General features: G+C 50.7%; 1 protein-coding gene across 2 annotated transcripts; it reads right to left on the bottom strand.

Annotated features, from left to right (window-relative positions):
- On the bottom strand, positions 1-26,862 carry CLSTN3 (calsyntenin 3). 2 transcript variants are annotated; one of them, XM_079774970.1, is made up of 18 exons: positions 26,726-26,862; positions 23,919-24,041; positions 23,271-23,466; positions 21,784-21,992; positions 21,395-21,544; positions 20,948-21,133; positions 20,209-20,490; positions 19,298-19,410; positions 16,890-17,052; positions 15,669-15,725; positions 14,430-14,587; positions 14,142-14,290; positions 9,152-9,378; positions 8,704-8,874; positions 7,737-7,882; positions 7,383-7,518; positions 1,243-1,445; positions 1-990 (listed from the first exon to the last, which is right to left on the bottom strand). In XM_079774970.1, the coding sequence occupies exons 2-18, from the start codon at positions 23,992-23,994 to the stop codon at positions 850-852; spliced, it is 2,763 nt and encodes a 920-aa protein (XP_079631096.1). In that variant the 5' UTR covers positions 23,995-24,041; positions 26,726-26,862; the 3' UTR covers positions 1-849. The 2 variants fall into 2 exon arrangements, with proteins under 2 accessions (XP_079631096.1, XP_079631095.1); XM_079774969.1 differs by having other exon boundaries at positions 26,482-26,859.
- Positions 26,863-27,722: the final 860 nt, after the last annotated feature.

Below are 27,722 nucleotides of genomic sequence, written 5' to 3'. Positions count from 1 at the left end.
TTCTGGTTGTTTTATTTGAAAACCCTCAGGTGTGTCCCCTCCCTCACCACACCCATTCCCCTACCGCCACCCCAGGACATGACAATGCCACACACACACACAAGGCTGTGAGCTGCACATGGAACACAGGGGCTGTGCTCACGACAACATGAAAAAATATACATTATATATAATACATCGGGGCCCCTACTCCCGCTCCCACCCCCACAACCTAGCCATGACCGGGTCATGTAGGAAGGGGAAGGGGCTGTAGGATTTCACGCAAGGACAGGAGAGGAAAGAGGACAACAAAGGAAGGAAAGTGGGCGCGGTAAAGAAGCAGGGGTCCCCAGAGTGAAACGGACAGAGGTGGGGGATCGTAAGAGAAGCAGGAAGGCCCCATGGCGGGAACTGGGGGGAGGAAGGCCTCATGGACAGGAGAGTAGGGAAGTGTGGAGTAGAGGGTTCCTTCAATCCCACCGCTGGCCCTTGCCATTGCTACTGGCAGCCCCCCAATACAGAGCATGGCTAGTGGGGGGAGAGACAGAGACATGGGTGAGCTAGAGGATGGCTGCTCTGAGGGGCAGAAAAGGCAGCCAGAGTCTTCCACTGGGGGTAGCAGGGGAGCCCAGAGGCATGGGAGCAAGGTGGGCGGGGGGGGATGGGGAGGGTAGACTCCAGTGGGGCCAACTGGAATTTGAGATTAAAGGATGCCTCAAGCTCTCTCCCTCTTGGTCTCTCTTCTCTCAGAATGTCCTTCTCTCTTTTCTGAGAGTGTCTCTGTCTCACCAGGGCAGAATTCTGCCTCTCTCTCTCTGATTCTGTCTCTCTCTCTCTTTGTCTCTCTCTGTTTGGGGAGGGGTGTAGGCCTTAGTAGCGGTGTGGGGGGGTCTCAATGATGCGTCTCTCATCGCTGCTGGGCGAGTCAGCTGCCTCTGAGTCACTGCTGTCCTCATCCTCCTGCTGGCCACCAGCAGCCCCTGCCACACAGGCTTGCCGATTCTGGTAGGACTGCAGAAGGCAGGAGTGGAAAAGAGAGGGGCTCAGTGGCCTGACACACCCCAGAACATGTCAGCCTCCCTCAGTCTCCTCACCCTACCCCTCTCCCACCTCCTTCCCCGTACAAACCTTTCTCCTTTCTACTCAGATGCCTGCCCAGAGCTTTTCCCCCCCAGGGCCTGGCCGTTCCTTAGAGGTCTTTGCTGTATATGCTGCAGCTGAATCTTGACCCTTCAGACCTCCCCAGCCCCCAGGGCCACTTACCTCCATGGGGTTCACGATAATGGTGAGAGCAGAGTCATCCCAGAAGAGGTCAGGGTCCTTGGGGTCACTGGAGGCCCCTGGGGGCCCACTGGCTCCTGAGACACGGCGGTGAAGGGAGTGGATTCTCACCAGGCCCAGGATGACCATGAGCACCAGGAAGCCCACACACACCACAATGATGAGAGTCGCTGCACTGGGGACCACTGTGGGGAGAGCGTGCGGTGAGCAGACCGTGGCCAGGCCCACCTGAGGGGACTCAGCACAGGGAGAAGGGAGGGGGACCCTGGGCAGAGGGTGTCTCTGAATAAGAGAAGAGAAGATCCACGATGACTCAGAAGAGGAGATACCTTGGAGAAGCTAGAAGAAAAATAGAGCTGGGAAGGACCAGAAACCAAGAGAGAAGCTGTCGGCAGAGTGGCTGCTGCTAGAGAGACAGAGGGAAGGAGGTGTGTAAGAGTGGAGGCAGGCAGGGTGGGGAAGGGCTCCCAGCCCAGTGCTGTCAGGAGCAGCCTTATTGTCAGCGGGGAGAGGGCAAGGTTTGGAACCTGCCCAGGTCATCCTCTCGGGACCACTTGGCCTAGGAATGAACTGCTCAGTGCCCAGTGGGAGAAGGAGAGAGGCAGCCACATGGGCTTAATGGTGTGGGAGGAGAGAATGTCCAAGGCTGGGACAGGTCTAAGGGGCAAGGAGCAGCCCCTTCACTTACCCACCTGGATTGGACTCACTCCTGCTGGGTGCTGCCTCCCTTCTCCTCATGGGCTTAGGGCTCCTGGAGCTCCGGGGCGTCTGTTCCTCCCTAGACTCCCTCTGAGGTACACCCCTCCTCGCTTTGGCCCTGCCATGCCTCTGGTCCTGCAGCCCCACTTTGAGGCCCAGGCTCAAGGGAGCATGGACCTTGAAAGGCAGTGAGACATTGAAGGGCATGTGGACTCTCACATGGACCCTAGAGCTGATGGCGGAGAAGCAGATGTGCATGCACAGGTACATGCCCAGGAAGACCGTGCGGGCACACAGCCGGACAAAGGTCGCCACACACTGCACCCGAGCCAGGCCTCTGCTGGCCCACACAGCTGCCTGCACCAGCCACCTGGCGGCCTGCTCACACAGCAGAGTCAACGGGATGCGTCTGAGGGTCTCCAGAAAGGCAGCGAAGAGCCATAGGTGCAGCGTCACCCAGCTCCCTGCCAGCTGGGCACACCAGGCAACCCCCTGAAGGAGGATGTAAACAGCACAGACGTGGACTGCGAGGGCCACAGAGCGAGCTGCTGTGAGCACAGCCCTGCCCACCCCCTGCACACACACAAATAGCCCTCGGAGAAGCAGGAGGAGGCAAAGCTGGAGAGCCCACAGCCCCAGGGATAGCAGTTGGAGGCAGAGACCCCACACATGCACACCCAGGCCCAGGGCCCTCACAGGCAGCTGGGTCACTACACCCCACATGGTGCACATCCTGCCCGCTGTCTTTGCTCACAGCAGCTCACCCGACCACAGAGGCTCCATGAGGCCCAGACTCTGAGCAGTCCTGTTGCTGAGAAACTATTAACCTTTTGCACTCGGATGTCGAGTGTGACTCGACACGGTTAGCATCGGTAGCAGGAATCGAGAAAAAAAGCAAGCGAGTGCAAAGGGTTAATTGTATGAGTCTCTCTCTCTCTCTCTCTCTCTCTCTCTCACACACACACACACACACACACACACACACACACACACGTTATGTTCTGGTAACAGATATACCTCCTGGTCCTGACTTTACCCTCAGCCTGTAAGACTCACATGTCAAGAGACAGAGCAGAGCACAGAGAAGCACACAGCGCAGGAGCCCCACACACGCTGCTGCAGTCCCCTGCTTGCCGCAGCCAGCACACTCGTGCTGCCACCACACACACCACCACGCGCTCCAGGGCCAACCAGGTGTGTGGAGAATGCCCTGCCTGAGCAGGCACACTAGCTTCACACCTCCCTGAGGCCACCCTGATGGCTCTCTGCCAAGTTGGTCCCCGTCCCGACCCACAGCCCACTTGGAGCCACTCTCCAGCTAGAGCTGACTCTGCCTAGCAGGGCAGGCAGCCTCCCTGGGCACTGGCTCCAGGGCAGAGATGAGCCTGGTTGGATCAGCATTTCTCAACAGCCTGGGCATGGGGGAGGAAGGAAGAGGGAGACAGAGAAGACCTTTCTGCCCATCTGCAGGAAATAGTCCCTTCCCAAGTCTCCACGCCAATGAGCAAGATGGGGCGGGGGGTGGGGGCGGGCACCAGCAGAATGCCCCTGTAGCTAAGCCCAGGCTCTAGAAGGAGTGGAGGCCACAGCAGGTAAACTTGCTCTGGGCACAATGATGACAAGCCAAACCTTCTGGTTTGTGCCTTAATCAAATGCATTTGGTCCTCTGAGAGCCCGGCCTGGCGAAGGAAATCACAAGTTGATTGCCAGGACTAAGAAATGATGCAGGAAAGACAAAACGCCAACACTCTATCTATAGGCCAATGAGCATGGTTCGTTAGTTTAAAATGAGCAAGGAGGCCGGGGAGATGGGAGGATTTTTAAATGAGCTACAGACAAAAATCAAGAGTTTAACAACGAAGCAACCTTTCTTGCTACATTAGATCTGAGCAGTTACTTCTGGCCTTGAATGACCTCCATAGTCAACATGAAAGGGTGTTTTAGCAAATGGCCCATGTGAACTCCTGGCTTCGACTGATGGTGAGGACACTGTGGGGAGCCCTGTCCACAGGTCTGCGTGGTGCCCCCTTTGTGAAGACCATCAGGAGAAGCCTCTTTCTGCCCTTGGTCCCAGGGCTTCTCCTGAAATTCTGCTTGGCTCCTACCCTATGGCCTTCCTAACTTCTCAGGTTCCTCTTTGCTTTAGCGACAAGGAAGCTCAGAGTCCATATTTGACCCACTCTCGCAACTGCACAGTCTCCGAGGATTTTATGAACTGGTTTTATCTTATTCTTCTTTCATCTTTGTCCTTTCCGCCGCACTTCCTAATTCATTTTCTACCTTTATCCTATTACATTGTAGGTCTTTCTGAAAAGCCTTGTAGGAAACAAAGTAGGGCAATGGTTCCCAAACTGTGCCGCACATTGGAATCACTTAAGAATCTTTGAAAGCCCTGATGCCTGGCTCCCACTGCCAGACATTCTGATTTAACTGGTATGGAGTGTAACCTAGGCACCAAACGTTTTTACAGCTCCCCAAGTGATACTGAGGAGCATCACACTTTTGGATGACTAGATAAATACTCTCTTCATCATTTTGTCTCACCCTTCTCAGACAACCTTATTCTCCCTAACCCAAATTGCCCTAAACCACCCACCCACCCCCAATATTCAAATTCTCATTCTCGCTCATAACCACACAAAATTCCTTCTATCCTTCAAGGTCGAAGTTCAAACTCTATGTGCACCACAAAACATTCCCTGACTGCCCCCCTTCACACTGATCTCTGTTTTCTGATGCACTTAGGAACTTCAGGGAAATCCACCTCCTGTCTCTTTGGAGGAAATGGAATCTCTCACTGCTTCTGCCTGGCTAGAGGAATTTGACATTGCAAAGCCATAATTCTATAATACCACTCTTGGGATTGGGTGGGGAAGGAGATGGACTGCCTTGAGGCGGGTTTTATGAAGTAGATCTCCTGGTAGGCTCAGGAGATGTCATCACAATGACCCCAAGGTGACCTATGAACTCTACCCAATACTCAACCCAAAATAAAGGAGAGAGCAAAAGCAGGCTGCCGCTCTCAGTTAGAATCTCAGAGCAAGCCTGGTTGGCCTGCACATCAGCTCAGAACAGTGGATGGGGAGGTGAAGTGAGGACAATACTTACACACCCTGGAGCACCGCCAGCTGGGGAGCGGGGGGGGGGGGGGGGGGGGGGGGGGGAAGGGTAGGAAGCGCTGGGGTGGTTAGAGAGGGACCTCCCCTGGGACTTCGTGCCACAGAAAACAAAGACTGAAAATTTCGACAGGCCCAGCAACAATGCCAACAAGGATCTAGATTGAGCTTAATCTGTGTAGCAGGACCCAGGATCTAATCCAGACAAGGTTGAGTGGGCCAATTCCAAGGGAAAGATCTGGAGAAAGAGTTAGGGAATCATGAGAAGAAAGAAGTTGGCCCTGAGGGTCTATTGAACACCAACAGGTTTAGTTCGCTCACATCTCTTTACCAACTAAAGGCCGAGGGAAACCTGGCCAGCATGGCTCAGTGGTTGAGCACTGACCTGTGAACCAAGAAGTCATGGCTCGATTCCCAGTCAGGGCACATGCCCGGGTTATGGGCTCCATCCCCAGTGTGGGACTTGCAGGAAGCAGCCGATCAATGATTCTCTCCCATCATTAATGTTTCTCTCTCTCTCTCTCCCTCTCCCTTCCTCTCTGAAATCAATAAAAATATATATATTTTTTTAAAAATGGAGTGAAGCTTCTTGGAACCTCTGCAACTTGGTTATGCCTTGTACTCCCTCCTCATCCCTATTTCCACCTGCTCTGCCATAGTGTCAGAGTAAAACACTTAAAAAGCCTTCTGCAGAAGAAAGAAGGGAGGCAGTATGGGGGATAACAATACACAAACAATAGTGTAGCAGTGGCCACTGCCCAAGGCGAGGAAGCCAGACTGAGTAAGAAGCCCTGGGAAGCCCTAGAAAGTACTGAGGCTAATAATAGTGTGTTTTTTTAAGCATCAAATATAAATGGAGAGAGTATGACGTGCACAGGCTCTGGAATTGCTGCCTGGGTTTTAATCCTGGCTCTGTCACTTTCTAGCGGTGTGATCTTAGCAAAGTATTTAACCTCTCTGGGCTTCCATTTCCCTGCCTTTAAAGGGGACAATTCTAGTACCTATTTCATTTGCTGTTTGTAAGGACTAAATGAGTTAATGTGTGTAAAAGCCCACAAGCATGGTGCCTGGCACACATGGATGTGTTTGCTGTTCTTATTACTAAGTGTATTGAAGGGAGTGCGGTACTTTCAGGGTAGTGTTCACTGACCGAGGCCTTCTTCCCACAAAGTATTCTTGGAACTCCTTAAGGAATTGCCTTCAGAGCCTGTGATACACCTTTTGACGTTTTTTCAAAAGTGACAAATCTGTGCCCTTTGAGAGTAGGTTTAATGTTTAAAAACGCAAAATGACATCCGCGCCAACTCTGACAAAACTGGATGCTGAAGTTGGGTAATACTGAACTGGGCCAAAAGCATGGTGTGTCCAAAAACATAAAATAAAATAATATAAGTGCAACCTCATCAACTGGCTTTGAAAGCAATCAAAAAGGGGATTTAAAAATCATTTTTAGCAATATCAGAAAAATTTTGCAGTTTGTAATAACGTGGGGGAAGACTCATGTTATAATATTTGGTATAAATCTCAAGTTACAAAGTAATAGGATCCAAATTTTGTAAAAAGGAGGAAAAAAATGGGGATAGAAAAAAAAAAAACTGGCGCATAATATACCATATTAAAATGGTTTCCTCTCTGTGATAGAATCGTGGCTGGGTTTTCTTCTTTACACTTGCAGTTTCTGGTTTCTCTGCTATTAAGCAACTCTGACTAGTACATGGGAATTTAAAGATTGTGTCACTGGTGAAGGACCATGGCCAGGGAAGGAGATTGCTTTGAAGGGCAGCACCCCATCTGCATATTTACACCCTTGCTCATTTTGATTTAGAAACAGTCTTATGACTTTGTCCATAGCACGTGATTACACATGTCATAGTGCCAACTTTCCCCTGGGGGAGAGGAACAGTATCCTGTAATTCTTTTAGATTCCTAATGGTACTTTAGGACAGTGTTAGTACATAATGGGTGCTTAATAATACTTGATAACTTCACTACCAAGGGTCCCTGGGCCCAGGGCTTATGGATATTGTTGTGGGAGGGCAGCAGGGACAACAAAGGCTTGGCCTACCCCCCTCACTGACTTCATGATTCCCAGCATGAGTGCCCCTGCAATGACACACGGTGCATGTTCTTCACAAGGGAAAGGTGATGATCCAGGGGAATAAAGGAACTGGAATACAGCCTTCAGGTACCACAAGGGAGCAGAACCCACTGCTCCACCCTGTCCTCCCCTCCCAGAGGTGGAGGGGGAGGGTGCCTGTGCCCAGCCCCATCCCCTGCCACCTGCCCACCCCGCACAGCCTTACATACTGGAGTTTCGGTGGGAGCTGGCCAAGCTGTGTCCGGCCATCTCAGGAGGAAGCAGGTGACCACGGTGCAGGAACTGCTGGGAGCTGAGCACGTGGCTCGGGTGGGCAACCCGGTTCATGCTGTGCAGGACGTTGACCTGGGGAGGGAGGGCTTGGTGGGCACGCACTCCTCCCCAGGTCCAACTCCATCTCCCGAAAGCCCTCTCTTAACCACTGCCCCACAGCTGCTGCTGCCCCACCCACCACCGGGGCCAGGAGTCCTCCCTGCTGTCATTTCCATTCCCACCGCCTATCGGTTCAGTCCACTCCACCCTGGCTCCTCCACCCTGTGGAAGGAAGGAGACTCTCTAGGTACCTCCACGATGAATTCATTGCTGGAGTAACGACCATTCATTTCTGAGCAGGAAAGCCGGAATTTCCTGGCATAGAGGGCAGCTCCATGCCGCAGCCTATAATGAGCCTGCCTCAGGATCTCTTCATACACAGTGATGCTCTCCACCCCTGGAGGACGAGCAAGTAGCTCAGTGCAGGAGCCAGCCAAGAGGCCCAGGGCGGACTCTCTCTCCGACTCCCACCAGCCTAGAGTGGGTTACTCCACCCTTCAACAGGAGTTCTCAGAGGAAGCGATGTCCCCTCTGCCCACCCCACCCCCCACCTGGCTCTAATGGACTGGGATGGGCTGCATTTCTTCCTGCTCTGGTTTCCTCTCTAATGCTCTGTGGCTTCTGAGTAGGGATGGAGAGAAGGAAACCAGGACCCTCGGCAGCACATTAGGGAGGTGGCAAGCAGGCGAGAAACAGAGAGAGGAGGGAATTCAGAAATCACCAGGGAGGCTCTGGAAGGGACTGGGAATGGGAGGGAACTGGTGATGCCAATCAGCTTCCATCCTCCCTTATGGAGGATCCTTTGGAGAAGAGCAGGCTTCCTTTGGAAGTTTCCAAATCATTCCCACTAGTTAGATGACCTCCTAACAGAAAGCTATGCTGTTACATAATATGAGTGATTTGGAAGATACACAGGATGGCTGGTATCAAACAGCTAGAGATTTAGGAAGCTAGTCAAAGAAGGCTCGGCCAAAGGAGAGGTGGAGGTGAGCCAGGCTGTAGAGAGAAGAGGGAGAAAGGACCATTTGGAGCCTAACCCTCAGTACATCTCCTCCAAGGTCAATCTAGAAGCCAAACAATCTTCCAGGCTGGGAAGATGCGAAATGTCACTTGGCCACAACCCTGGACCTGGAAGGGGGACCCTCTGGATTTCCCAGTACTTGATCATGGGGAGGAGAATACACAGAAAAAGAGGACAGGCTCCCAGGTCCCACTGACCAGCAATGGTGATGTAGGCAGACGTGTTGGTGAGCTCCAGCCCTCGCTGCTGCAAGGATGCCATGTCCAAGAGCAGGCTTTCCCGCTCCGGGTCTAGGTCATCCCCCACCAGAGAAATCTCACAGCCGTCCAGGTTGTGCACAATCTCATCCGACATGCGTGTATCTGTCACTGGATTGGAGAGAGTCAGGATCTGGGTCAGAGCTGAGGCCCACCTCATGGCCACTCTTCCTTCCCTTCCAGGGTCATTCCCCGGAAGTCAGCTTCATTTTCAAGAACGCCATTACCCAACAATTTCCATCACCTGTGAGCCTCCTACTGGCTCTTCTTCCTAATGGTATGTGGTTCTAGTCAAGCAAATGCAGGATGAAGTTGCTGCTCACATCCAGCCCCAGATTTTCTCCCTCACTCCGGTGCCAGACAGGGACCTTCTTGGGGTCATCCTTACCTGTTCCCTGCCAACTTTCATCCTTTTTGGCCTCCACCTGGTGAGAAATGGAGCAAGTGATTTGAAGATCTGGGAACAAAGCGACCCCCTCGGATCCCTCGAAGTCCACAGCTGGGCGGGCAAAGTGAGCAGTGCCACTCAGCAGGATCTGGGGGGCATCGGGCTGGAGGACAACCACGTAGCCCTCCACTTCGGGGATGGAGACGCAGGACTCTTCACTGAAGCACCTATGTGAGAAATGGGGAGAGGCAGCTATGACCCCAAAACCCCCTCCCTTATAATCTATATTCTGTTTCATCCCTCTGAGCCTCCACCTCTACATAGAGCAGCCCATGTGGTGAGGGGAGGAAAGGGAGATAGTGTCTCTGCACCACCACCATCACCCCCATCACCCCCAGTAGTAGAGCTGAAGAGAGAGATAATGTCTCTTAAGAAGATGCTACTGCAGGAAAGATGCTATTTTGGGGGCAGAAGGTCAGGCAACCTTAACCTAAGGGAATGACCACATCATCAATGTCTTACCCCAAAATTATGGAACATCTGGCAAACTTGTATTTTACAAGCTGAGCTTACAAAAATGTACATACATACATACACACAGTTCTTTATCCAAGAGGTGGGGGTTTTTTTAAGTGTGTTTAGTACAATATCTGGCAGATATATGCTTCAAAATATTCTACCACAAAAGGAGGTGGGGACCTATCAAAAGATGTTCACCATCTTGATGAGTCTTCTGTTGACTCTCTTTTAATATCAGAGTAGCACACTTTGGTAGGTGAACTAATCTGACTACCTGGGACCTGCATCCACCTTCCCATGAAGCCTCGCTGATCTTGGTGCCAATACAAACTCTCCCTAGAAAACTCAGCCAGGCTGAACCAACCAACAGCACAGCAGCTCAGGAACATGCTCCCAGAACCCCCTCTCACCCCATCCTATATTCATAAATAATAATCCTCACAGCATTTGCTGGTTTATGAAGCATTTTACCCATATGACTTCATTTATCTTTATTTCAATGCTGTAGGACAGGGATAAGAAAGCAAAGCTTTTAGGTCAAGCATCTTGGCCATATAAGAAATACGTGTCCTAGTCAAGGCTTAAACCATTCTTCTTATTCCAAGTCCACAATCTTTCCACTAAACTAAACCACAGCCATCATTTGGGTTCACACCACCCCAATCTATAATAATAAAAGGGTAATATGCTAATTAGCCAAGATGTCCTTCCAAATGAAGCTAGGGCTGCGAGGGAAGCCCAGGTCCCAGGCGGCCGAAAGCCTAGGTCCCAGCTGCCAGAAGGAAGCCAGTGCTGGCAGCCAGGGGAAGGAAGGCCTACTCTTGCACGAAATTTGTGCATCGGGCCTCTAGTTTATTTATAAAGAAATGTCCCCTTGAATAAGAAATCTTCATAAAGAAGTTGCTAATTCAGGGACAGGGCTTATGGTCCACATGCTTACCAAATGCCAACTGAACTGATTTTGCTAAGAGGACCAATATTGGTGTGCCTGAGCATGCCCAGCTTGACTGTGAGAGCCAAAAGAGAGAAGGGTAGCCTCAGCAGACACAATGAGCTCAGAGCCCCTAAAGGGACAAATGCCCAAGGCTTACTGAGCTCCTGTGCCACAGGGAGCGGGGCCTACAACAGTCTGCACGGTCATGCAGAGGGGCCCAGGTCAAAGCCTCTTGGAAAACAGACCCAAGCTGATCCTGGGAGCACAGCTCCAGCAGACATTCCCACTTTGATAAGCAATCCAAAGGGATGCAAAGGGGGACAGGGGGCTGGCCCCAACTCGAAGGCACCAATGATCTGGTTGAGAGATTAGATATGGTGCACAAGCCTTAAAACAGGGATAATCATGGTCACCATCACATGAGAGGAACAAGCAAAAGCCCATGAGAAGTCAGAAAGGGAGATATTATTCCTGGCTATGACGGGGACAGGGCATTTGGCAAGGGAGGGTAGGGACAATCAAGAAGAGTAGCAAGTGAGTGAACCTTTCAAGGAAGGAGGACTTTACTTCACAGAAGGTGAGGAGTATACTCAGCAGGTAGAGAAACAAAAGGCAGGAAAGGCCAGGGCCAGGTGGTTGAGGTGTTTGAGTGCAATTTTTGTGCAGTGGGCAAAACAAAGCCATCAATGTCTTCCTCATTAGAGGAGTGATAGGATGAAAATTCTGATTTAAGATCACTAAACCAGCCTCAGGGCAAAGGGGAAACTGAAGTTAGAATACTAGAGATGGGTCACCTAGTTAGAAGACTAGGGCAGTAGGACAGGTGGGCGGGAATTAAAAGCCTGGGCTGGAGTTGTGATAGTAGAAATGGAAAAAGAAGAGACAGCCCTGGCTGGAATGGCTCAGTTGGTTAGAGCAGTGGTCGGCAAACTGCGGCTCGTGAGCCACATGCGGCTCTTTGGCCCCTTGAGATTTTAGCAAAGGCCAGCTTAGGAGTACCCTAATTAAGTTAATAATAATGTACCTACCTATATAGTTTAAGTTTAAAAAATTTGGCTCTCAAAAGAAATTTCAGTCGTTGTACCGTTGATATTTGGCTCTGTTGACTAATGAGTTTGCCGACCACTGGGCTAGAGCATCATCCCATGCACTGAAGGGTTGCTGGGTCCATTCCCAGTCAGGGCACATACCCAGGTTGTGGGCTCACGAGTACAAAAAGCAACTGATTAATGTTTCTCTCTCACACTGATGTCTCTCTCTCTCTCTCTCTCTCTCTCTCTCTCTCTCTCTCTCTCTCTCATCAATGACAAATATATCCTCCAGTGAGGATTTAAAAAAAAAAAATACTTATTAAAAAAAGAGATAGGTTCCATACAGCTGGCACAGAGGTGACCTGGCAACTGATGGGGCATGGAGGAAAAGGACAGGGAGGCATTCAAGATGACTCATAAGCTTCAAGTCCGGGTGATTGCAAGGACAGACACACCATTACAGAAATAGAGAATTCAGGTGGGAAAGCTAGTCTGGGAACTGAAGTTCATTATGTCAGCTTTAGCTCTCTTTTTTTGAGGTGCTGAAAGAACTTCTAGATAGAGATTATAGCAAGCTGGTAGAAATTCAAGAGCTATGGAAAAAAGGACAAAGCTAGAGAAAAAGATAGGGTAGCATCTGTTCTGGGGTTAATCCCGCAAGTAGATGGGCTTTCCAAGAAAGAGGTTAAAATAATAATGATAACTGAATATTTGCATTAACCTGGCTTTAATTGGACAGAGGCCCGAGAACTGAACGCTGGAAGTTAGGGAAGCCACCTGAGCTAGGGCAAGGATTTGCGTCAGAGAAAAGGAAGTGCTGGTCGGTATCTGTCTCTCCCTGTTTTCTCATTCACACATGCGCACAAATACACAACCTCTATATTTTCTCCCACAACCTCAAGAAAGTATTAGGGTAGCACTAACCAACCACATGGAAGCACTAGAAATGGAGAAATGAGAGTTTGTTCTTTCTTAACCTCAGAAAGAAAACAACTGTACTAAAGGATCAATGTCAGTTCCCAGCCCTTGGATAAGCCTCTTCCCCGGGCACCACAGAGGTCGGAGGGATTCAGATAAGCCCATCAACAAAGGGGGTGTCAACTCCTCGCCCTGTGGGACTACGCTTGCAGAGCTCCACCCTGAGCTAAGAGACAGCCCTCCCTTCTGACTGGGTCCTCGGCTGACTGAGGAGGATTAAGCCCTTCGTAACTGGATGACAGCCCTCTAGCGCCTAGGGTTCTGACTAGAACATGATGGGACACATCCTCAGCTCTGATCTGTGCCCACATGACTTCATTCACCTGTGGCCTTCAACTCCACATCGTGACCACACCACGGACCAGCAGCCAGACTCCCCAAAGCCCCTGCCCCCGCCCCTGCCTTCCACTGCTCTAATTGTGAGGCCTGATCATTACACCCAGTCACTGCCTAGGGCTCAGAGCTCTCTCATCTCTAAACCCACTCCCCTCAAGATAGGGACAATCATCGGTATTAACCTTCATACAGCTTATGGAGAAACTGAGGCAGAGTAAAGAAGAGAATGCTTACACAAGAATCCTGACTCCTACATTGTGTAATCCACCCACTAGATGGCAGTATCTCCTAAAAACTGCCCCATAAACATAATAAGGGGTGAAAATGCCCTTATAAGAGCCAACATTTGCAGAGTAGGCACCCTGTCAGGCGTTTGATCTGGATTATATCATTTAGTTATAACAATTCTATGAGTTACATTCTATTGTTATTCTTGCTTTATAGCATTTGTTCGATGTGGAAAAGCTAGTAATAGACTCTGTGTCCATAACTGTTATGCTTTCATTACCTCTCAATTAATCTGTATTTTTAAACACCAAATATACTTAAACCTTGAAGTAATGTATAGTTTTTCTAACAATTTCAAAATAATTCACTTAAAATGCAAAGGTCAGCAAACTTTTTTCTGTGAAGGGCCAGACAGTAAATATTTTCAGCTTTTTGGCCATACAGTCTCTGTCCCAACTACTCAGCCCTGCCACCACAGTGGAAAAGCAGCCATAAACAATATGCAAATGGAAGGACATGGCTGTGTTCTAATAAAACTTTATTTACAAAAACAGGCAGCAGGCCAGATTGAGACTTAGATCATCCAATTTGACCTTGCAAGAGCTTGATGAATCAAGCTTAAAATAGGTAAAGCAAGTAGAGCTATTCACCTGATATCTTCAAGGCAATGAGTATTGAGTCAGAATTAATATCAGCTCTCCCGGCTCCCAATCCAGTTCCTTCCCTGTCCCACTTTACATATCAGCAGAGAGGCACCGAGAAGTTTAAAACCCCCAAGTCCTGGAAGTGTGGCTCAGTGGAAAGAGTAATGTATCAGTTGCTGGGAAATCAGTCTAGTCCAGGCTATGTCAACCGAGCAGGTCAAGTGTCCTCTCCTCATCCATTAACTGAACTACCCTGACAGCCAAAGGGTTCTGACAGTCTGTGCCTACTCTGTGATTTGCCCACCCCACCCCACACTCACTTGACGGCAGTGGTGAGACGCAGGGGCCTGACGCCAGGCGTAGCAAAGCGCAGAGTGTTCATGTAAGCCACATGCTGCAGGGCATGGTTGAAGGTCTCCACATCATCCCCCTCCAGGGTGAGCAGGGACTGCGAGGGGTTCACGTGGACCTGGGTCCCAGACACAGACACAGCTGAGAGCAGGCCCAGGAGGCAAGAGAGGAAGGGAGCCGAGGTAGAGAGGTGGGACAAGGTTGGGGGGCGGGGAGGGGCATATCTGGAAGGAGAGGGCTGGAGGAAGGGGATATACCTTCATGCCTTTGCCCAGGCTCTCGAAATCCCTATAGTCCAGCCCCTCCCGACATGCATAGAGGCACTCGATGACCTCACGGCTCTCCAGGCGGCCTGAGCGCACGCTGAAACCAGCCAGGTAGCCATGAAAGTAGTGGTGGATCAGCAAGGGGTCTCCTAGGGCAGGAACACAGGGGCAGACGGGAGGTGAGAAGAAAGGAGGAATAGAACAAGGAAAGGGACTAAGAGAAAAGGAAAAGAAAGAAAGGGCCAGAAGGCTTGAGAAAGAAAACACAAAGGAGAAAGGTGGAAACTGAAAGAAGGAAAGAAGAGAGATGAGAGAAATGAGGCTAAGTGGGAGATTGGAGAAGGCATAGAGAGAATTATAATAATAAAAGCGTAATATGCTAATTAGGCCAGACGATCTTCCGGACAACCGGACAAAGGGGGGGGGGGGGGGGCGGGCTGCAAGGGCCGAGGCAAGCTGTAGCAGGTGCGAGGGCCGAGCCCCTTGTACGAATTTTGTGCATCGGGCCTTTAGTACAGAATAAAACAAGGGGAGAGCCGAAACTGGTTTGGCTCAGTGGATAGAGCCTGTGGACTGAAGGGTCCCAGGTTCGATTCCGGTCAAGGGCATGTGCATTGGTTGCGGGCACATCCCCGGTGGGGGGTGTGCAGGAGGCAGCTGGTCGATGTTTCTCTCTCATCAATGTTTCTAGCTCTCTATCCCTCTCCCTTCCTCTCTGTGGAAAATCAATAAAATATATTAAAAAAAAAAAAAGGGGGGAGAAAAGGGTGAAAAATAGAAGCAACAGAAATGATAAAAGCTTCCAGGACAGGGGAAAAGGGAAGAAGAAAAGCAAGACCCAGGGAGGAAAGAGGAGACACAATGAGGAAAAGGAGGAGACTGCAAGAGAGGGCATCTTCAGAAGCATGCAAGGAGACCAGGGTGAATGTGTGTGAGCTTCACAGATGCCCAGATCCTCCTGTGTGACTGACTCCCGCCTCCTGCGTTTCAGCAAGAGAAACGCTTCACTTCATTCTGTAGGCAGGATGAGACACCCAGAATTTAGCCAAACTCCATCTGGCCTCTCACCAAGGAAACCCTACCTTGCTGTAGTTCTCAGAGACTCTGCCCCCTGGTGGCATGGGAAGCAGTAACTAACAAGGCTGAACAGGATTGGGTGTGGAAAAGGGAATGCAGAACAGAAAGTTAAGGTGAGAACTCTCTGGTCTCCAGTTCTTACACACAGAGTACCTTGTGTGGCATCCGTACTGTTGTCTCCACCTTTTTCTTTCTCCTTGTTCTTCTCTTCTGGAGGAGGAAAAAAAGGGGCAGTGAGCTCAAAGTTGTAAGGACAGATTGACAGAGAGGAAGAAGAGGTCTTCCCTGCTCTGGCCTGCCCTTGTAGGACTTGCAACCTCTTTAACTATTGATTTGAGAGAGAGAGAGAGAGAGAGAGAGAGAGAGAGAGAGAATGAGGCAGGGAGAGAGCGATTTGTTCCACTTATTTATGTATTCACTAGAGGCCCGGTGCATGAAAATCATGTACTGGGTGGGAGGGGTCCCTCAGCCTGGCCTGTGCCCTCTTGCAGTCCAGGAGTCCTCGGGGGACGTCTGACTGACGGTTTAGGCCCTCTTTCCATGGGGAGTGGACCTAAGCCATCAGTCAGACATCCTTAGCGCTGCCGAGAGGGGGGAGAGGCTCCTGCCACTGCTGCTGCACTCGCCAGCCATGAGCCCGGCTTCTGGCTGAGCAGTGCTCCCCTTGTGGGAGTGCACTGACCACCAGGGAACAGCTCCTTCATTGAGAGTCTGCCCCTGGTGGTCAGTGCGCACCATAGCAACTCGTCAGTCCATCGTTCCACCATTCGATAGATTTGCATGTTAGCCTTTTATTATATAGGATTGGTTGTTTCTTGGATGTGCTACTGGGGATCAAACCTGCAACCTTGGTGTATTGGGACAACCAACTGAGCTACCCAGCCAGGGCCCCAACCCTTTTTTTGTCATGTCTTAATCCCTCAGGCCTCTAGTGTAGACAAACCCCCAAATATGTTGCTGAGGAAACACAAGGGTTCTGGTAAGACTGACCGACACACACACTCTCCCAGAAGGGAAAAAAAATAAGTGAAAGAAAGAACTTAAAGTTGGAAGATTGATGACTCTCTGAAGGGTTACTGCCCTCCAACAGGGTAAAGGGCTGTGGGAATCATAATCACTGTGATGGGACAGAGTGGAAACTGGCTGAAGTGACAGAAAGATTCCCATGATGCCTGAGAAGGAAATTTTTCCAACTCAGAGGTGGTGACCAGTTGAATAGGTAGGAGATATAGGGGGCTGTGGTGTCCACTGGAGATCTTTTTGAGTCACCCTGCCCAACTGCATGAAGTCAGTCTGTCCTTGCTCCTTCACCAATCCTAAGCCACTAGAGGCTCCAACCTTCAGTGCCTTCACGGAGGCAACTCAGGGACTTACCAGTCCAGCAGGCCCCGATCATGAGAGCAGGTTCCTTTCGGGGTGGGTGGATGAGACCATTGTCATGGATGAGAGCAGGGTCGAAAGAGATGCCATCAGCGTAGAGTGTGACTGTGGGGAACTCAAGGTTCAGAGCATAGTGGTGCCACTCGTCATCGCAGACCTGGGGGAGTAGGGTAGGGGCAAGAACTCCTCAGTGACTTCATCTTCAGGGAGCTAACACAAGGCACTGCCCCTTCTGCTGAGAATCAAGGGACAGTCCCTAGTATTCCCAGTTCTATCATCGGGACTTACTAGGGAATTATTGCCTACCCAGCTCAAGGAATAGCATCCTTGTGCAAAATCTATCAGGCAACCAACCTAATACCTAAAACTCCACTCTTCAGGTAAATCTTTAAAACTATAAGCATTTCTAAGAGGAGTAACATGCTATTTTATGAATTAATTTTCTCAAAATAATTTATGCTTGGAACATACCGAACTCTTTCCTACTTCGGGGCTTTTACATCTGTTTCTTCTCTACCAGCTATTTCCCATCCTACAGGACTAAGCTTACATCTCTCCTCAGTCACCTTCCCTGAACACCCAATGTAAGGTAAGTTCCCCCATCTTTGCCTTCCCCTTTTCCCTACTTCAGTACCTTACTCTTTCAGAGCATTTATCACAATTTATCATTTTTATATGTCTGCTTACTTTCTAAAAATATATTTCCAACTAAAATGTAGCCTTAATGAAGGCAAAGATTTTGTTCCATCTCATACTCCATTGTATCCCCAGAATCTAGCAGATTTTCAAGGACTTAATTGATATTTAATAAGTATTTGTTGAATAAATAAAAGTAAAAGAAAAATAGGAGTGATGTTACCAATATTAGCAACATGGCAGAAGATCAAGAAGTAGCAAATGGGAAGACTATCTCTTTTTAAAAAGTACCACAAAAAGCAGAAGCTTTTGTAAACAGCCCTCAACTATCCAATTTGTGGATTTTCCAGACCCTTCATTTCCCATTCTCTCTCTCCCACTTCCTGCCTTTTTTCAGCCATTTGCTTAACCAGCCACTCCACCAGGGGACTAATGGGTTTCCATCTCCCCATGGAAACCCATTAGTCCCCACTAGTCCTTGTGGTTAGCTTGGAGAATGCAACTGTTGGCTCAAGAGAGGATTTTACTGTTTTGTTTTGGGGGATTTTGGTCCATTTTTACTTATCCTTCATAATCACGGATAATAACAGTAAGAAATAACATGTATAGAGTCCTTTCCAGTCTACTGTCATATGTGGAATAATGACATTTCGGTCAACAATCTACCAAATATACAATGGTGGTCCCATAAGATTATAATGGAGCTAAAAAATTCCTGTCACCTAGTGATATCGTAGCTGTCATAACATCAAAGTGCAGCATATACTCACTTGTTTGTGGTGATGCTGGTGTAAACAAGCCTACTGTGCTGCCAGTTATATATAGAATATCTCATATAATCATGTACAGTACATATACTTCATAATGATAATAAACAACTATGTTACTGGTTTATGTACTTACTATACTATACTTTTTATCATTATTTCAGAGTATAGTCTTTCTACTCATAAAAAAATTTTGCTGTAAAAAAGTATGAACTGTTATGCCAGCAGCAGCCTCAGATTTCTCATGTTTACCATGGGCCTTGATTGCATCATTTTCTCTTGTGCTTGACTTAACCTCGTGTGGTTTTACACAGTAACATGCTGTATAGGCCTGTAGCCTAGGAGCAAGAGGCTATCCCATATAGCCTAGGGGTGTAATAGGTTTCTGTAAGTGCACTCTATGATGTTCACACAACAACGAAATTGCCTAACAATGCATTTCTTAGAACATATTCTGCCGTTAAACTGAGATAACAGTATAAAGGTCTATCATGTCATTTAATCCTACAACAACCCTGAATATATAATTCTTATTATCCCCATTTAATAGGCAAATAAACTGAAGTTCAGACATATTAACCAAGTTTTCAGAGCTAGTAAGTTCCCCTGGCAGGACTCAAACCCAATCTGGGTACCTCAGGACTACTTATTTTCTCAATTACAACATGCTAACTGCTTGAGAGTCAGAGACGTGTACTGTTATGGTTCTAGATTAGAAGGAGATTAAATAAAACTAGAGGCGGGGAGAGAAAATGGATGGTTGGGTTTGATGTTAGTAGTCATTTGTTTCCTATTTCCTTTTAATCCAGGAGTGCTTTCTGCAGGAGACAAGCCTTGGAAATAGAAAACAAGAGAACCTAGAGGTATAATGGTGAGGAACAGAAAGTGGAGCATGGAAGAGGGGGCATGGGGCAACCCAAAAAACTCAAACCCCTGCCCTAGGCCCCTCCTCCCCTAAAAGCAAGTTATATGCACCCATCTTTCTGGCACTGGCCTCACCTGCTCCAGCTTCCAGAGGAACTTGACTGGGCGAGCACTCTCCAGCAGAGGCCAGTAGAGGAAGGAAATCCTGCAGCCATGGACCGTCAGTGAGTAGTGAGAGAAGCCGTCCTCTGAGGGCAGAGGATGGGGATGGGGGTCAAACACAGGGCCTGGGGCAAGAACAGGTTCAAAGCACCAGAAGGGAGAGGACACTGGGTTCTCTTTGCCCTCTCATGCACTCTCTCACTCCTGCATTCACTAGTCTTCTCCCCTCAACACACACACACACACACCCCTACATCCAGTTCAGGTGATATCAAGAGCTTCTTGGGCACTCTGATTGGCTGAGGGGGCACACCGGCCAGCCTGCTCCCACCCAGATCATTATTGGTCCTTTGGTTAATACAAACATCACTGGTGACAATCCTCTTCAAGGCACGATATATGACCTCAGAGAAGTGGCAGAAATGAAAGAGCATATGAAGCTGAGCCCCCTGCCATCCGACCCCCAGAAGGATGTGTCACACAGTTGAGGGAGGAGGCGTACTTAGTGATGGAGCCAACTAGCCTTTATAGGAGGAAAATGGGCAGAGATGGAGGAGAAAGAATGGAGCACACCACCACCCAGGCCTTTCCACACCATAGTGGAAGGGTTTTAATGGGAGCAGATTCAGGGGGCAGTCTATATATAGGGGGATGCAGGAGGACTGGGCAACCACAAGTGAGAATGGCAGTGAGCAGTCCCACTGCACTCTGAGAGCAGTAGGACCTCAACTTCTCGTGTTGGGAGCCAATCAAAGAATTTCAGGAAGTATCAAGCCTGGCACTGCCATCTTACAGGTGCAGCAAGAGGAGGTGACCCATTCACAGTCATGGACTGGACAGTGATAGAGGCCAGACAAGAAGCCAGTGTCCTGAGCAAGGCTCACCATTCTGGACAGTGTTACACACGATGGTTTCCTCTTCCTTCTTGCCCTTGTTGGGAGTTACACCGTGCTTCATCCAGAAGGACAGGGTAAAGTGGTCACTGAGGCTGTCCTGGGGCCCCGAGCCCAGCCCCGCTGTGCCACCCAGGGGCACCTGCACAGCTTGGGTGCCGTTGAACCAGTAGATAAGACTGCTGTCCTGGCTGTAGTGCACCGAGAGTCCTGCCGTCCAGTTGGCATTGGGGCCAGGCATGGGCAACAGATCCACCTCCCCAGTGGCAGCACCTGCAGGAGCCCCAGAAGGCACACATGTCAGAGCTGAGCAGCAGCAGATTTGGAACTGGGGAGCAGGCAGGGAAAGAGTGACTAATGAGAAAAAAATCTCCTACAGTTCATCTCACCACCTCCTCTGGCCTTCCAAAGACAAGAGAGGAATGGACCTCTCTTTTAGGAATCCCTCTCCAATTAACTCATTCTCCAGCTCTTCATCTCTCCCTATCATTTTCCCACAATGTAGTATCTGGTGATCATTTTGTGCTACAATTACGCATCTTTGCCAATAACATACTTATTTGATCTTTGGATCACAAGAGCTAACTACATGCCACCACCCCTGTGAATATATACACCTGTGGATGGACAAAAGAAGATACAGTGCAGATTCTTACGACAGAGGTAGAGGAGGGTCATGTAAAGGCTGGGTGGGGAGGGGCAGGACGAGGGGTTGGGCATGCACACCCACCACAGAGTTTCCGCAATGCCCGCTCGGAGTAGTTGTCTCGGTCACAGCCTTTGGCCACATGGCTGGTCTGCAGCTCTATGGTGGCCTGAATATTCCAGAGAGGTTCATCGCAGGTCTCCAGGCGGATACCAGGGAACAAAGCCAAGCTCCCGGCACCTGGTGCATATTCAATCCTTTTGTTCCAGCCTGCATGGGTGAGAGGGAGAGGGCAGTGGAGAGACAGAGGAGGAAGGCAGCCCCGCCTATCTGTCCATTCTGCTCTTGCCATTCCACTGACGGTCTCAGCCTCCTACAAAAATGGCTGTCCAGGGTAGACAGTTACAAGCCTGAACCTAAATATCCCTCCCCTGACTCCTAGCCTAGCTCCCATGACTGTCAGAAGTGACGAAAAGTGAGGTGAAGGTGAAAAATGATGCACACGATGAGTCACAGAGCAGGGCTCCTCACCTTGCCAGCTGGGTTTACAGGTGGGCTTCACCTGGATCTCCACCTGGGCGTCATCTGCCGCCCGCTTCTTCCCACAATCATAAGCTGTCACCGTGAACTTATAGAGCTTCTCACCGCTGTACTGCAGCTTCTCCGTGTTCTCAATGTTCCCTGGGGTGGGGATGGGGGAGGACTGAGATGGTCAGAAGCACTAAAGAAAACCTAGGGAGACAAAGGGGGCGGGGGGCTCAGGAGCTAACTAAGCGGCAGGAAGCGGAAAAGAAGGTATGGGGGGGGGGGGAAGGCTCCACATCTGGAAAGGAGGGTGTGGAGGGCAGAGAAGTGGACAGCTCAGCCCTGGGGTGTCCTGAGGGATATGGGTGCACGAGGTGGGCAGGGGCTGGACTCACCATCATTGTCAATGAGGAAGGGGGTGTTGGGTGTGAGGATCTCGTAGTAGCAGATCTGGCTGTACTGGGGGGAGCAGTCACCGTCAATGGCTTCCACCCGCAGGATGCGGTCATACAGCTTCCCCTCAGTCACTGCAGCTCGGTACAGCCGCTCCACAAACACGGGGGCAAACTCATTCACATCATTGACACGCACATGAACAGTCGCCCTGCATGTGCCAGAGTGGGAGGAGGGGAGAGAACGAGTCAGCCGTCCTCATACTGGAGACTCCAGAGAGGCACAAGCAGAAATCCAGACAGGGAATCAGCAGGAGGGAGGCAGTCTGTCCCTTGGCTTGGGGCAGTCAGGCACCTCGAGGGAGAGGGCCCTCAAGGGAGCTGTGCTAAGGAAAGGATATCTGCTGTGAGGGGTAAGAACCACCCCAGGTGACACCACCACTGATTTTGATGGCTTCTGTACAAAATAGGTTGGGGCTGCCCAGATGAGGGGTAACAGGATTTTGTGCCCAGCCAGTCATTCCTTCACAACAGTTGCATCCAATGAGATAATCAAGGAAGATACAGGGTAAAAGCCAAGTTAAAAACCAACCATGGGAAAGGAAGTGGCATTTGTACAAAAGCCATGTCATCTGACGTGAGCAGTACACAGAAGATGAGTATTGCCTTTTGTGAACAAGTGTACAATATGCATGTCAGCTGCGCCCCCCCCCCCCCCCCCCCCCGGCTCAGGTCCCCACAGGGCAAGCAAAGCTCAGGCTAACCCTTTGTGCTGAGGCCTGCCCCTAGCCAAGATCCAGGCACCCAGGACCCAAGAGGCAAAGTTCCTGTCTCCAAATGGGAAACTGAGTCACAAAGAGCCGTTTATATCCAGGGCCTCTTTAGCAACCCAGGAATCCTGACGGCCAATTTTCACCCAGTCTCACAGGAGAAGTTAGCTTGGAACAAAGGAGTCCCAGGTCCCAGCCCCTTTCATGCTGTAGCCAGCTCCTGCCCACCCTCACGCAGAGCGCTGTGTGTGTTATAATGGTGTGAGTGTGGTCACACTGCAGATAGACCGGCGGAACAGTCGGAAGGAATCTACAGTGCTGCGTGTGCTCCTTCCCTTCCACCTTGCTCTCCTGGTCATCGTAACTCCCACGTACTGAGCCCATCACCATCTGTCAGGCACTGTGGTGCATGCTTTTTATACAAACCATCTCCTTTCATCTTCACAGCAACCTAAAGAAGTAGGTGGCATCATTATTTCTATTTTACAGGTAAGAAAAGCAGATCCAGAAAGGCTAAGTTGCCCAAGGCCATAAGAGGCAGAGCCAGGATTAGATCCCACTAAGTTCTACTAAATAATTCTGTCCCCTGTCCCTGAACCCTATAAACAGAGAGGGAAAGGGCAGATACTATTCAATGACTGCACAGAGGGAGGATGGTGAGGGGCTTGGAAGGAGGGAGGAGACCCTGCAGCAGGGGGCACGGGACAAGGGCTTCCTCACTTGTGGGACTTCTTGGTGTTGGCTCCATCGGGGCCCTCGCCACAGTCATAGGCCTGGATGGTGAAAGTGTGCTCCTTCTGGGCCTCGCAGTCCACTGGCTCCTTGGCCCGAATCAGCCCTTCTCCTGTTGCCTTGTCCAGGATCACAGCCTCAAAAGGCACCCCAGACCCATGGAGCCGGAAGCCACAGATCTCACCTGGCCGAGGGGGTAGGGAAAGATGAGGCTCTTGCACTACCTCCAGCATTTCCTTCCAGCCTCAGCCTCCCTGCCTCAGATTCCCACTTCACCTCTTCTCCCAAACCCGGTCCTTTTTGTGCACCTGAAAGCAATAATTATCAAGCATACAGCTCCACGCCAGCTTTCCTGATCAACAACCTCTCAGAGGTACCAGGTCTGAGATCTGGCAAAATCTTGATGCATTTAACCCCTACCCTGCCCATTTCCTCTCTGGTTGCCTTTACTCAACCACCAGCTTCAATGTAGCCCTTTCTACTCCTTGAGCCAACTTCGTCTTCCACTTTCCAAGGCCTCTTTCCCACTTCCTTATTGCTCTCCCTCCCAGGACCTCCCCTCTCCTCCCCTGCCCTCTACCCTCCCAACCACTTTTCTCTGTCCTACCCACCTTGCAATCCACCAATCCCAATTACCTGCATAGCGCAGGGGGGCGTCCTTGTCCAAGGCGAAGAGTGGTGGGTTCAGCAGGACCGTGTTGTCATTCTCCATGACGATGCCCTGGTATTCCGCCTCAATCCATGGCTTGTGCTTGTTGGCTGACCCCCCACGGGAGAGGAGAGGAAGAACCTGTGAGCTTGCCTGCCACTCCCACACAACCCTCATTGACCCAGCAAACTCACACTCCAGTATCACTACCCTTTCCACACCCTGCAGAAGCACCTGCCGGTGGAAAAAATGAGGACAAGAAATCAGCTATTAAAGGAGTCAGAAGGTCTGAGGGAGGTCACAGCCTTCTCCTATGGCAGGATAGAAAGTTTCCATGGCAACAGTCTGCCCTGAAGAGAGGGATGGGTCTTCTAACTTCTCTGGGAAACATGGTCTGAGGGTGGAGAATTTTCTTTAGGGATTTCAGGTGCTGGAGAATGGAGACTGGGGAATTCAGGAAACAGTGGTGGGCCATCAGAAGGCCCTGGGGAAGGGAAGGGATAGATTAAGGGCAGAGTTGATATTAGAAAAAAGTAGATCTAGAAGTTTCCTGAGAGCCTGATGGTTTATCCTCTCCATCACCACTATCACTACCCCCATTCAATCTTGATCCCTTCACTCTGCACTTCTCCCAGCCAAGCCCCAACCTAAGGCCATTCTCCCAGAGTAGAGGGAAGAGGGGAAAAGAGAGAAGAGAAAATATATAGGACAGAGGGAGGGGGACAGAGAAGGGCAGGGATAGAGCGGAGGAATCAATGCCAAATAACTGGACCCAGCAGAGCCAACATCCTCAGGGATTATCGAGCTGGCCTAGAAACAGGACAAATCTCCTCCCTGCTTCTCACCCCCACAGCCAAGAGAACACACTCGTAATCAACACATTTCTATGTTCCCCCACCAAGGTGACCAAACCCCACACGCCCTGAACCCCACTTTTTATACAGCCTTATGACTTAGTCCAAATTCTTGCCTACCCCATCCTACTTCCCTCCAACCACCAGCCAATTCCGGATGGATGTGGGACTCACTCAGCCTCCAAACCTCCCTATCTCCTACCAGACTTAGCTCAACTGTGTTTCCTGCCAGGACCAATTTCCCACTAGCCTGGTAAGAGGCTATGGGGAAAGCACAGCATGTTCCCTTCCCTCCCTACATCACCTCCCAACCCCAACCTCCACTGCCTGCTCTATCTAATCCTATCATGGCAACCCTCAGGCTCCCAAGCACATTTATGATGGCCCATCAGCAGGCCATGGGCAGAGAAGGACAGCATCCAAAAGGATGTCGCCAAAGGAAACTCGTCCCCAGAATGTCGTGGTGAGCAAGAAATCCTGATATCCATTTTTTTCCCTCCAACCCTACCCCAAAAAGCCTTCTTGTATCTGAAAGTCTGCCCCTTTCCTGCTGATGACTACCACCACCCCCTTCTCTAGTGGCAGAGGAGAAAGCCACAAGACGGTGCTCAGAAGGCAGCACAGGAAGTGGCAGGAGGCTAGAAAACCAGACTGAGGTCAGAGATTGAGGATGGAGGCGAGGCACACAGCAAGGTCAGCACTGGCACCCTCTTCACAGCTCACCCCTGACCCTGCTCCTCTCCTCTTGGCCACCAGCTCTCCCCTTGTGTCCATCTCCTTTCACTCACTCCTAGGCTCCCTGCCTTTTCCTTCCTTGACTCTCCCCTCCCACTCCTCTCATCCGTTCTTCCTGATTTCCCTTTCATTTCTCTCTCTCTCTCTCTTTTTTTTTTTTGCCTCCACTTTTACCCTTTCCAAGCCCTTCTTATCCCCCTCCCACGCCTCATCTCCCTTCTCCTTCTCAGCTTTCCCTCTCGGCACTCATTTAGCTCCCCCACACACCCACTTCTGCCCTTTCCTGCCTTTCTCCACCTACCTGAGGCCTCTTCCTCCATCCCCTCCCTTCTTCCCTCCCTCTTGGTCCCTCTGTGGGCCTCACCCAGCTGAATTTATCTGCTGTCTGCCAGAGAGGGCAGCTCTGGTAACCCACAGCCCAGCTGCATGCAGGCATAAGGGTATAGATGCAGAGGAACACGCCAAAACATACGTGCTCCGAATTGCTGAGCTGCAAGGAACAGTTTCTCCCCAGGATGGGATGGAGATGAACCAAATGGATCTGCCACACACCCTTAGGGCACGCACACCCCATTGAAAATGGAGAACCACCCAGAGATGTGTAACGACCCTCAGGGCAAGTCCTTCTGAGACCTGAAATACCTCCAACAGGGAGAAATTGGGAGAGAGGGAGACAGAAACCCCAGGATGGGAATGGGGACCAAACGGGACCAGAGAAGCCTATGGGTAAAGACAGACCAGACAGGAGGATGTGATGGAGGGAGTGGGGGTGTGGGGGGAGGCGGTGTTTCAAAGGAAAGAAGGGGTAAGTCTGAGAAAATGGATGGGAAGGGGAATGGTGGGAAGAACTGACACCTGTCATGTGCCAGAGAGCCTCATGGCTCCTGCTCACCTCTACCCCACAATGCTCAGCCGGATACCCCTCTTTTGGTGCCCCCACCCCCCACCCCACCTCACTCACCTTTGTTACAGGAGCTGGAGGGAAGAAGGGAGGCCAGCAAGAGGGGCAGCAGCAGGAGGGTCATGGTATGGTGTGGTAAAGAGCAGGGCAGGGCCAGGCGACGGCTCTCCCCTGGGAGCCTCAAGCCCACTTATTGCTCCTTGGGGGAGGGATGCAGGGGACCTCCAAGGAGGGGCGGGAAGACAGAGGGCAGGAGGGCAGAGACAGAAGGAGCCTGCCGCCCACACTAGTCCATGGAGCACACCTGGGCAGACCCCAACCTGGGTGGCTGAGGTGGGGGACTTGCAGTGGCTTCTCGTTTGCTTTCCAGCCCGGCTTCCTCGCTCTTGCGCTCTCTCTCATTCCCGTCCCCTCTACTGCAGGATGACGTAAGCACAGCCAGACGAAGATTGATGAGGCCATGGGCCAATCGGTTGACTGGGAGGGCCAGGTGCTGCAGCGGGGGAGGGAACCAATGGGACCGGGGAGCTGGGGCGGGAGAATGCTTTCGGGCTTTTTCCCCCCTGGATTGCAATTTGCGGGAGCAAGGGAACTGCGGGGGCTGGAGAGGAAGCTGGAAAGCCGAAGAGGGGGTGGGAAATAGGACGGACCTTGGGAGAATCTAGAAGCTAAAAGCTCGGGGGTGGGGAACGAAGACGTCAAGGGAGACCTGAGGGAGGCGAGGAGCAGCAGCAACCGCGTCACCCCCCGCCCCCCCAACTCTGCATTAACCTCTTTACACAGTCCATTCCATCAGCAAGTTCCTGCTGCGTGCCTCCTGGGAACCGTGAAGTAAAACCCACAGCCTGAACCAGAGAGATCCTAGCATTTCAGTCCCCAGCCCCAGGTCTCTCAGGAAAACACTGGGTGGTCAGCAGGGCGTGGAAAGGGCGTTGGAACTGAAGGCAAAGTGAAATATTTGTGCACACACACACACACATACACACACACACACACACACACACACACACCTGTCGAGGCAGTTCACCACCAGGTGTAATTTTCCCCACTGCCTACCCTCCCTGCCTTCCTCTCCCCGAATTCCCCACCGTAAACCATAACAAATCAGCCCATTGAGTCTGAAGCCAGAGAAGTTGGTAGGTTGTGGGGAGGGAGGGGGGCACAAAATGATTTAGGCACACCTCCCTCCACCATGGGAATACTGGTAAGCTTGGGCTGTCGGAGGGCTGAGGACTGGGGGTTGGGGATGGGGTGGTTAGTATGTATCATCAATGACTTCACAGGGAGAAGGAAACCCCTGG

The sequence above is a fragment of the Cnephaeus nilssonii genome (assembly GCF_951640355.1).
Source record: "Cnephaeus nilssonii genome assembly, chromosome: 6".
Lineage (NCBI taxonomy): Eukaryota > Metazoa > Chordata > Mammalia > Chiroptera > Vespertilionidae > Cnephaeus > Cnephaeus nilssonii.
The sequence above is the reverse complement of the archived record's forward strand: the minus strand, read 5'-3'. Positions and strand labels throughout refer to the sequence as shown.

Excerpts from the sequence above, each read along its gene's own strand:
- CLSTN3 (XM_079774969.1), bottom strand. The coding sequence starts at position 26,545 with ATGACCCTCCTGCTGCTGCCCCTCTTGCTGGCCTCCCTTCTTCCCTCC. Across the intron at positions 24,042-26,481 it reads CTCCAGCTCCTGTAACAAAG|CCAACAAGCACAAGCCATGG; the intron begins GTGAGTGAGGTG and ends GTGGGGGGTCAG. Across the intron at positions 21,993-23,270 it reads AACACCAAGAAGTCCCACAA|GGCGACTGTTCATGTGCGTG; the intron begins GTGAGGAAGCCC and ends TGGCACATGCAG.